Raw genomic sequence first — 11,814 nt, 5'->3', positions numbered from 1 at the left:
TAGGGCCGCGTGTCCGTTCAGGAACTGGTTCCAAGTCTCCTTGAGTGACGAGATTTGGGAACGGATTTTTGCGGGAGAGAGATTGTTTCTTCCGATCCTCTTGAAATTCTCCAGAAATCGCTCGATGATTCGCTGGAGCTGCGGCTGTCCGCCCAGTTGCTCCGTCATGTCGCACTAGAATGTCGCTTCTTGAATCTCTGGCCTGCCTCCGCACGCGCGCCGAATCCGGCTCGAAGAACCAATTTGTTCAGGCGCAATATCGCTGAGATCGCCTGAGATGCCGGGTCGCTCAGACTTGAGCTCGGTGCGGGTGTGACTCGGAGGATTCTGGTGGGTACTCGAGAGCAAGAGAGAATAATGCGAGTGTAACAACACAAACTTTAATGCTCAAAATGACAGTGCAGAGAGAGAGAGAGAGAGAGAGATGATAGCCCTTTGTTTTCTCCAGTCCTTGAGAACTATTGGCGCTTCGTGGTTGTTGCGAGCGTTGACCGGGGTTTGGCACCGCTGAAAGGCCGTTCGGCGTCGGGCGCACTCTCACTCACAATTACAAAATGCAGTGGAGAACAAAACTTTCGATTCTCCTTCCCGATTACAGGCTTGATTCGGATAGAGAAGTCCGCGAGCGAGCGAGAAACGGAGCGATCGAGGTAGGATCCAAGTCGACTCTATGCTTCGTCTCGGGACGAGCGACTGACTCCGAGAGCGATCGCAAGATATCGCGTCGGTTTTGGGGATGTTTATTTTCTCGCGTTGTTGCTCGCTCGCTCGATAGATGTGCACGCAGCGGGCGCGTGATCTTAGAGACGCTCGAATTTGCGCGTAAACTTTGCACAATAAGCGAGGTACGACCGTATGAAAATACAATGAAATGAAGGAAGGCGCTTTTGACGGTCTGGAACTTAGCTGGCTAATAACATTATTCGTATGAGGCTGACGTACAATTGTTCAACTTCGAACAAAAATAAATAATAGGATATGATTTTAAATAACATTTTTCAGGTGGAAGTTGATTTAATTCAAAATTTTGGTTAGAATATTCTTCTAATGGTTTGCCACAATTTTTTATCCGCTTTTTAATTTTTTGCATGTGATTTTCAAATTTAAAGCAACTAAAGGTATCTAAACAGCCAAGAGTTTTGACATCATTTGCAAGATGTTGTAAGTTATGAACATTATGTGAAAGATATTCGAGTCCGAAAATATTTCTGTACTGTGAAATAAACCAAATTATTAAAGAATGTGCGAAATCATTAAGAACTAAACATCGTTCTGGATCCGCGAGTATACGAATAGTTATACTTAGTAATAAAAAATGATTATAATAATCTTGAGATACAAATGGCTGATATTAAATGGCTTTAACAAAATTAAACCTAAATAAAGCACAAAAAGGCAAACTTCGGTAGCTTTCCAACTGTCAACATATGATAAATTTTTTGGCATTCTTGCAAATTCTTTAATTATATATTTTCTTGAGTCAATTAGATGTTTGTCAATTGAATCGATTGCAGCACTAGGTAATCTTACATTTTTCCTACCCCTAACATAAAATTGCAATAAACGTCTTGTACCTAAACCAAAAAGATGCATATAATCTAGAGGAATTTGTAAAATCATATCTATAGGAAGATTTCATCTACATGATGCTCTTCTTGACTACGAGTACGAAATGATTCGTTTGTTCTTAATGTAGAATTAATTTCCGGAAACACAACTCGATTACATATAAAATCTCTTTCTTGTGAGCATTTTGAACATGAAAAATAACCTGTGTGACCTTTCGTACAGGTGATCAGTGACTTAGCAGGAGCATCGCATAATATTGCATTTAATAGGACTTTACAATGATTGTTATCTAATGACACACCTCTTGAAGAACAATTTGTGCTTCAGGACGAAGAAAATCATTGACGTTATTTGGTTTTGACATTCCATAAAATATACCAACTGCAAAAGGCTCGGTATAAAGAATTTCAATTGATGCAAGAATAGGCCAAAATTGGCTACCTGAACTTTTACTCAATGGTAAGCCATCGATATTAATATTTATTTTTACTTCACAAGGCACGGTTTTACAATATTTTGATATAGAACGTTTTATTCCCGAAGTTAATCCAAAATGAATGTATCTTCCACCACTAACAGAAGCTATATTTTGAGAAATATTACGTGGTGTTTACATTAAAGTTTATCTACAGTACCTTGAGGTATACAACATTCTGAAACTAAGATTTGCAAATCTTCTTGTAAACTAAAATTTTGTTCATTTTGTGAGATTTCATTATTAAAATCGATTGATTCAGTAGAAAAATCAGATAAAGAATCTTGATCATTATCTTGATATGCAATTGGAATGTCGAAGCTATTAGATGTTGAAGAATCATAATTATCCCTTGATAAAATTGGGATATTATTGGATTTTCAATGTTCATATCGGAAAGACGTTATATATATTGCCAGTCAGGTCGATTTAAATTACTTTAATTGTTATTATTGGATGAATCCAAAGTGTTATTATTACTGAAATGGGTATTATATACTATCAGTTTTATTTGAAAATGTTGTGACCTCTGAATTAAAATCATTACACATAATTTCTACATTAGATTCAAAATTAGTTTCAGAATTAGTTTCAAAACATTTTTTTAGGAATATTTGATGTAGTTTCAACCTTATCTAATTGAGAAATGTGAAATGAAATTAATTGGCTTTTACACCTTTTTGATAAATGGTGATATGCTTTCGGCATGTTGAAATCTTGATTATTAATATTAGAATAAACAATTAAGCTTTAATAATTAGAAAAATGATAAACATGACTAAGTATTGCAATAAAACAGCGTGTCGACTTTGCCCCTGTCGACTTTGCCCCGAACGTCGTTTTTTACTTTTGTTACTCCAAAAATATAAAAATTTTGAAAATATGCAAACATTATTATCGGATTCGTATAAAACATCGAATTTCCCATCAAAATCACTTACCGGTAGATTTGCAAGAGTAAAGCTCGATGAAAGAGTAGACATTTTCGAGAAATCAGAAAAATTACTTTTTACTATCAAAAACGCTTATGTCGCGTTAAAAATTACACTATAACTCAGTATGTTACCAAATTCCGTTGATAATACTGGCACATAAAGACTCATTTACAGTATGAAAGGCAAGTTTCTACGATAGATTTAAATTGGCAAAAAGCCTAGTGTCAAGTTAGCCCCGTTGTCGGCTTAGCCCCGGTCTCCCCTACCTATAATAGTAGCATAATCTTTTTGCAACTTATTACTAACAATAAGTAGCAAAACGTTTAGCAAAACTTTTGCTATTGCAACAAAAGGTTTTACTATTATTGCAAAATTAATAGCGTTTGCTGCAAAAAATATTTGTTGTCCCATGTTTAACGAATAGATTTGCTTTTTTTTCATGTATTAGTATACTTAAAAATGATTCATGACTGTGTGCTGAATATGCATTCTATTCATTGCATTAGAATTGTAAAAAAAAAAAAGAAGCTGATAAAGCAAATAGTGGGTATATAAGGCAGTTACAGATAATGTGCTTATATACGGTATATGTTTATTAGATACTTTTAGATATACAGTATAGATGTATTAGATATATTAGTTATATTAGATATACAGTACATACATATGTATATTATAAATAGAATACACTATATCTTTATATATTTTTTTTAGAAAATAATTTTATTTTTTTTTTACATGATTAAACTTATCTTTAAATAAGCTTCAATTTAATTTAAAAAAAATATGAAATTTTTAAATATATTGAAAATATTTTAAAAATTATAACATTGTATTTTTAAAAAATCTAAATACATTGCTATAAAGTACCTTTGAGACTATTAAAGTTTTGTTTAAAATATTTTTGCATACCTACTGTTGTATCGCTGATATTCACTTAGAAAGTCGAAACATAAAAGTCAATTTTCTTCAAAGGTGTGTTTCATGAATGTGCATAAAATTACTTATGAAAAAAATACGTGTTTCTTATTATGATACATATTACTGATACGTACTAGAATATCCAAAACTGGTCTATTTGTATTTAAACATCTATTGTATTTAAAATATCGGGAAAAGAATACTTGAGTTCCTAAGTTTCTTACGTTTTCTTGTAAGTTATCGAGAAAATGTAGGCAGTTGCTAGTTATTACGTAATTTCAAGTTTATCTGTTACTTACTGTTAATTTTGTGCTTATTAATATAGGTCAAAAGGGCTATTAACTTGAAACAAAAAGTAAAAGAATGTAGTGCTGGACTCGTATACTAATATATACGGTTTCTGGAATTGATCGGAAGATCACGCGAGAGACTTTCACGTTCGTACCAACAATGAAAAGTTGTACCATCTTGTTTCACCTTGTTTGTTGTATTTTAATGGGCCTTGTGACTTCGTCGAAACCGCTGTCGATTTTACTCCTGCAATCTCTGCCATCGACCAGTCATCACATTTGGGCGACGAATTTGGTCAAAGGATTGCTTCATGAAGGCCATCATGTACACGCAGTGAGCACACTTGAGACTAAGGTCGAGGGTAAACTCGCACAGAACTTGACATATGCCGTAAGTACATATGTATTACAAGACTCAAAAATATTCTGGATATGCATCTATTATTTCCAATTTGTAAAACACAAATGCGAAAGAATATAAGTTGTTTTTTTAAATATTGTTTTATATTTTATGTGAGATTAATATACTTTCGAGAAATCTAATTTATTAAGTTCTACATGTCTTTTTCTCCTAAAATAAAAAGTACAGTTTTCAGATTTTTGAAGGTCTTATGAATTCTTCCGATGAATACGAGGATTATGGTCCGGCACAGTGGGAAAAATACAATGCATTTCATATGGCGTATGTTACATATCAATGGGCCATCTACGGATGTGACAGAGTGATAAAAACTAATGCAGCGAAAGAACTTTTAGAAATGATCAAAATCTTTAAGTTTGATGTCATAGTGCAAGACGTTACTCTACATCAATGTTTGTATGGACTGTGGAAGGTAAAGATAAGCGATGTATATTTAGTAAACTGTAATTATTAAGTCCGTCGCATTTTTAAGCGACTGAAATTGTTTTGTAAGTCAAATTTTGTTTACGGCATTGTACAGCTTTGAAAGTATTTAGTCATTGTTCAATCAGTGATAACTTTCCATTATCGCTTATTAGTTGAAATAAATGGCATTTTTTAAGCTGTAATATATATAAGAAAAAAATATAAGAATGTAAAAATTCTCGCGGCCTTCTCTCTATGGATTGTAAAACACAATCTAATTGTAAAAGAAGTTGGAACTATATGTATATAAAATTATATAACTTATTTTATAAGATGATTAAAATGATGATAGATACAACGACATGAATAATGCACTAATGTTTTGCACTGTATGCTAATAAAATAACGGATTTTTGTTATAAAGTAGTATTTAATTAATTTCATTATTTTTTCTCAATCATTTTCACAAATAATAGCTACTTAGTTTTAGCAACTTTGCCATTGTTACCTTATACATTAAGAAAAAAAAATACTTAAAAATTTATTTGTGGAATATAAGGTTTATTTCACAGAAATAAACCTTTTGTGAAATAAAGCTTTTATTTCACAAATAAATTTTGAAGTATTTTTTTCTCAGTGTAAGTATTCTTTACAGGTTGCTAAAGGTAAGCCACCCATAGTTGGCTTTATTCCGTTAGGCGCTGCACCATGGCTCAAGGATTATATCGGTGGTCCAAGTTACTCAACTGTTCGACCTTATGCAAGTTCAGATATTGCAAAACCCGTAGGTTTGTGGCAGAGAACGTGGAATACTCTGTATTTTATCGCGGACGATTTCATGAGACACTATTATTTCTTGCCTATCGTTCAACGGCTCGCCGAGGAATACATAGGCCACTCAATCCAGCCATTACATGAAATAGAAAAAGACAGTATTAGTATCGTATTAATCAATAGTTATTGTGCATTCGAGCCTGGGATTCTATTGCCACCGAATGCCTTGGAGACTGGAGGATTGCATGTTCAGGTCGTGCAACCAATTGTTGGAGACGTAGTGGTAACATATTCTGAGGTAAGAATAATTGTTCTTGTTACTTAAAAAGTAGCAAAAATATAGCTGCAATATTAGCAAATAAATTGTGTATACTAAGGAAACAGAATTTTAACAGAATTTTAGATCGTGATCAAAAACATTAGAACATTCTCGGACTTACAATTTCTTTTCACAGAACTTATTGCAAATATAAAGTTTTAAAAAAACTTAACAAGAAATATAATTTCCTCAATCTTGTGTCTTCTATTAACAATTAAGTGGAATTCGAAAAATGTATTTCACTAACACAGGAAACAGTAATTCTTAAAATATATAACACAGAAAAAGATGTTACATCACGCGTCCCAAATTACGCATACGACGTAATTGTGAAAAACACTGCCTAACATATATATGCTTACAAAGTTGCAATACAATAGCACTTAAATATATGAGTCATTGAAATCCAGAAACATGTGACAACTATCCCATGAGACAACTAACTCCGGTCTCCTTTACGTTGCTTTTTGCTTATAGAATAATACGTTTTCTTAATGTATTGCTTACTTTTGAGCTGTTTTGGAAATTAAGATATATATTTTCGTACATTATTAAATGTTTTTATTATTATTTTGCAGGATGTGCGGATATTTCTTGATGGAGCAAAGAGCGGAGTCATCGTAATATCGTTAGGAACAAATTTGAAATGGAAAACTGTTGAACTGAACAAGATTAAGAGCATAGTATTTGCTTTGTCGAAACTGAAGCAACGAGTGCTTTGGAAGCTAGATGCTAAAGCTAAAATGCCATTTCAAATACCGGACAATGTAATGACTGTGAAATGGATACCGCAAAGAGAAGTTCTGTGTACGTTTCTCGATTCTTATATAGAAAAATACAAAAATCGTAAAACATGATTTATATATTATATATATATATTTCAATATACATATGTTTAATTACTTATTATACATTTCTTTAAAAAACTGTTATACGTATTCAAGATTACCTTTATGACTTACTTGTAATTTTTTATTAACGATTAGAATGTTAATTTATAAAATTCAATTTTTAGATATTATTGTTTTGTGTTATCTTAGAAATAGCATTAAAGGGATTCTATAGTGGCAGTAGTTACCGACATTTTTTTATTTTAAGAAATCTTTGAATTGGTTTTACAGAATTGCAAAATTCTTTTACATAATTAAAATACGCACAAAAATCTAGTCCGCGAGACACGATTTCATATCGGAAACAAAAGAAAATTAAAAATTTTACTAATCTGGGCACATACAGCTGTCATCTGACGACAATAACAAAAATACTACTGCAGTTTATATACATATAAAATGACACCCAGGCGGACTAAGGACAACATGTAGAAACAATATTGTGTAAATAGACCTAAAATTCAACGCCTAGAAAAAAATATTTTTTCTAATAAAGTTTTATTAAGCAAAAGCACATTCAGGTTGATAGGATAAGCAGTATTGCGTGTAGCGAGAGATGGCGCAGCAATCGAACAAAGACAGATGCCTCTCGTTAGACCAGGACAGATATAGATATATTAGAGTTCATCTAGAAAGAGTTAGGACACCGTCCGCCATTAACAGGGGAGAAGTTAGTATGGGAGTGAGACAAAGCACAACTCGAAGTACGAGAGTGGGGAGGCTGTCTCTCTCGATCGTTCGCATAATTCCCTGTTAATGGCAGACGGTGTCTTAGCCAACTCTTACTAAAAGAACTCTAGATATATAACACAGAAAACAGGATTAGAAATGTTGACATTACCGACGTCGAGGAAGTTCGGCCTCCACTATAAGATTCCCTTAAGTAGAATAAGATTTGTAATTGCGAAAATTACTTATACGTTTTTATATTATTAAAATCACCACTCAAGTATTTTAGTAAAATATCTCAATAGATTTACACAAACGCATCGCGCTTATAATTAGTTTTTGGATTGAACAATTCTTACACATATCATTTATCATAGTAAAAACTCAATTTTAAAAATATATACGGTACAATGTTTGCAATTAAACTCATTTACAATTAGTTATTTTGTAGTTCGTAATGCCTAAACAATTTTATTTTATTTTATAACTTTGTATACTACAATAACTTTATTTTTTTTTTAATTACACAATTACATTTTATAATATAATCTTGTTTTAAAAAAATTAGTTTTTCTAATAAATTTGTTTAAAAATAATTTGCAAGCAACAAAATTTGTTGATTAAAAAATACTAGTTAATAATTTATAAATGTAATTTTTACAATTAACAAAATGCTTATATCAATTTCATATTTTGATTATAATAATTGAGTCATAATTTGTTAGAATAAATTTTTATGTTTAGCTCATAAGAATGTGAAAGCATTCTGGGCGCAGGGTGGTCTTCTCAGCACGCAAGAAGCCATTTGGGAAAATATACCTATGATCATAACGCCTTTTTTTATGGATCAAAAGTCCAATGCGGAAATATTAGTGGCTAAAGGCGTTGGTATTCGTTTGGATTTTAAAATTATATCTACGCAATCCGTACTACACGCAATTGAAGAAATATTTTATAACAAAAGGTATTATATTTTAATATAACAATTATTATTTGAAAAATAAACACAATGTAATTATCTCCAATAATGTCTAAATTAACATAGTATAATTAGTTTTATATACAGTCCTGTAAAAATAATATGCAAAAATAATATAGAATTATATATAAAAAATATAGAGAATATAATATAGAATTTTATTTTTTGTTGTTTGCCTATATTTACCCACACAGTAAAATATATCTGAGATATAGCCAGATATCTTTATGCCTACAATTTCAAGTCAAATCTAAGATATCTTATTTTCAGATATTCACAGAATATTTACAGGACATTATTACTTGATATCATATTATATCTTTGAAAAAGACATCTTTGCAACATTTGCATTCGAAATGGTCGATTTAGAGTCAGCTTTTATATTTTATAAAGATCAACTCAAGTTTATTCATAGCCAATAAAACAATCCGAGAGGACTTGGACGCCTTTGTGGGCAAAAGCCGCGAGGGAACTAAAAAAATTTTCACTCGGGCGGCGAAGGAGGTAACGACTGCGGCGCGAAAGCATCTCACCGCAAGAGGACTTTTCTTTCAATAAAGAAAGAAGGAGAAGAAGAACGCTCCAAAGCATTTGTAGCGCCAAGTGGACCGCAGCCTTAGAAAACTTTTGCTTGAAAAACAATTAATTTCATAAGTCGAGAATTTAAAAAAAAATTCATTTATTCTTGCTATTTGGGTTGTATATATGTAACATATCTGCTTTTAAATGAGGCATTGATATCCGATATATATATATGCAGATATCATATCTAAGATAAAATTATCATGGCTTTTTATAATCTTGAAGATGTCCTGAGATATTCTCATAATATCTTGCGCAATCAGATATTCTGTCATTCAGATATCTTCTAGATCTCTTGATGATATATTTTGCTGTGTGGGTAGCTTTATCTTTTAGTTAAGTTTATATTGTAATATTTATAATGGTAAAATATTTTTCGTGCAGTTATACAAAAAACATGAAACGATTATCCAGCGAATTTCGGGATCGACCATTACCGCCATTAGATTTAGCTATTTGGAGCATTGAACACGCCGCCCGTCAACCAAATGGAAGTTTAGCAACGCCGCTGAGATTTCAAAGCTGGGTGGAACAAAATCTGATCGATGTCTATGCATTTCTGGTTTTTACTGTTTTTAATCTTTTGATAATATTGTTAAGTGTATTTTTTGCATTAAAGTTACTCATTAATTTTTGTTATAATCGCATCGTGCGTGTTTAAATTGAGCAAGAGTAAACAGTCGTAAGTTGTTGAAATATTAACAGATATTTCGTATAGTTATATATGTAATGTTATATGTAATTTAAGAAAATAGAATTAATAAATAAATGTAGAAACTGTGGTATTAACTTTATATAAATATTGTAAGTAATAAATAGTATGTTGTATTATGATAAATTGTCCAAATAAATAAAGATGCTGGTAAACATTAAGAATATTTTATATATTTGATAAATCAAAACTCTTTTTCGCAATGAATAAAATAAAGTGTTATTGTTCAACAACACGTACTTTTATTAAATATTTACACCAATATAAATATTTTAAAACATTTTTATAATTTGAATTTAAAGATGCAAACGTTATTGTTTAAAATAAATTTTAATGATTAATTTCAAAACAAAAAGATAAAATTTCTCACAAAAAAAGATTGAAAAAGATCAAAAAGATTGAAAATAATGTCGTTAATGTGGAAAGTCTAGAAATTTCATTTCAAAATGTAGATCGATTATGCGTTAATTCTCTTTTTGTTTTATTCGAGATTTTTCTCCCTTTTCTGGAATTACGTAAAAACGGTTTTTCGGCATATAGATCCTTGATACGCACGCCGCGCCGTAGGCTGGTTTGATTTCATTATTTCTTTCGATGTGCACTGACCTATCTCTCAGGATTCTCACAATCGTATCCTTTATTCTTTCCGTCCCTTTACGATCTGATTGAATGATTCCGCTAAAACGGTTCCGTTTAGATGATGTTATCCTTTGTATCTAACAATTGTGATAGCTTAACTAAAGAAAAGAGCAAATCAAAGTTGATATTTTTCTCGCAATAAACTATGAGTATCGTGAAGAGACAATTGTCTGAGGCTGTAGGTATAATAAAAAGATGCGCAAGAAAGTGATGTTGAATGTATCGAATATGTGCGCACACAAAAATGTGTTGAAAAATTAAAAAAACACTGTAATTATTATTAATCAAGAAAAGTGAAAATAGAAATAGAGAACGGAAGTGAAAACGAAAGTAAATATTATAGTGTTTGAAGAGAAAATATAAATAACTTCTATTTCCGCTGCTTTCTTTTCTCCTTCTTGACAGCAAGAAAATAAAAAGACGGTCTTTCCAATCTTACAATTAAGTTTAAGAGAATCTTAATTGAGTCTTAAAAACATATGAGGTCTTTTAGAGATCTTAAACTTCACCTTCTATCTTTTATTTTGCGCAAGAAATAAATAATTGAGGCTATCAATAGTAATTAAATTATTCTTTTACTTTTATTTTTTATTTGTTAATATTTTAAGCCAAAACTAAAGATAGTAAAAAAATATATAATATTTAATGCTAAAAAATTAAATAAATTTATTTATTTATATATATATATATATATATAAGTATCTTTAATTATTCAATATATAAAACATCTTTGAAAATTCTAACAAGCGTTTTAAAATTAATGTTTCTTCTATTTCATATGTACACGCATATATTTTTAAAATATATTTTAAACCTTTCTTTGTTATAGCAAAAAATTGTGCCGGAGTAATTATATACTCAACCTATTTTGCTTTATTTTTTAGTAAAACAATATTTATTGCAGCCGATGTTTTTCTTATAAATGGCCAAGTAGTTCATTTACATGCTATAGACGACCTGAAAAGAATGCTAAAACGGATGCAAACTCATCACGCGGTTATTACTATAAAAACAGTCAGAATGTCTGACTGTTAATCGTGCCTTTTAATGTCTCCTAGTATGTTTTTGTTTGATTTACGGAAGCATATAAACTGACTGGGTAATCTGCATTTGCAAGTTATGAAAATATTATATATACTTATAGATTAGGTATGTTCTTAACCCTCCAGATACCTTACGTTTTTGCGCCCGATATTACCTCACCAGGGTCTGAGAGACCCCTGCCGTTTTCTCT

General features: G+C 31.2%; 1 protein-coding gene across 3 annotated transcripts; it reads left to right on the top strand.

Annotated features, from left to right (window-relative positions):
• The first annotated feature begins 3,791 nt into the window (after positions 1 to 3,791).
• Positions 3,792 to 10,096, top strand: LOC143904846 (UDP-glycosyltransferase UGT5-like). Of its 3 annotated transcripts, XM_077419807.1 has the most exons (8): positions 3,792 to 3,954; positions 4,038 to 4,132; positions 4,226 to 4,581; positions 4,787 to 5,023; positions 5,672 to 6,088; positions 6,688 to 6,916; positions 8,413 to 8,632; positions 9,614 to 10,096. In XM_077419807.1, the coding sequence occupies exons 3-8, from the start codon at positions 4,351 to 4,353 to the stop codon at positions 9,888 to 9,890; spliced, it is 1,611 nt and encodes a 536-aa protein (XP_077275933.1). In that variant the 5' UTR covers positions 3,792 to 3,954; positions 4,038 to 4,132; positions 4,226 to 4,350; the 3' UTR covers positions 9,891 to 10,096. The 3 variants fall into 3 exon arrangements, with proteins under 3 accessions (XP_077275933.1, XP_077275934.1, XP_077275935.1); XM_077419808.1 differs by lacking the exon at positions 4,038 to 4,132; XM_077419809.1 differs by lacking the exons at positions 3,792 to 3,954; positions 4,038 to 4,132 and having other exon boundaries at positions 4,447 to 4,581; positions 4,780 to 5,023.
• The last annotated feature ends 1,718 nt before the right edge of the window (positions 10,097 to 11,814 follow it).

The sequence above is a fragment of the Temnothorax americanus genome, unplaced genomic scaffold, assembly GCF_048541705.1.
Source record: "Temnothorax americanus isolate GAGA-0224 unplaced genomic scaffold, ASM4854170v1 Scaffold59, whole genome shotgun sequence".
Taxonomy (NCBI): Eukaryota; Metazoa; Arthropoda; class Insecta; order Hymenoptera; family Formicidae; genus Temnothorax; species Temnothorax americanus.
The sequence above is the reverse complement of the archived record's forward strand: the minus strand, read 5'-3'. Positions and strand labels throughout refer to the sequence as shown.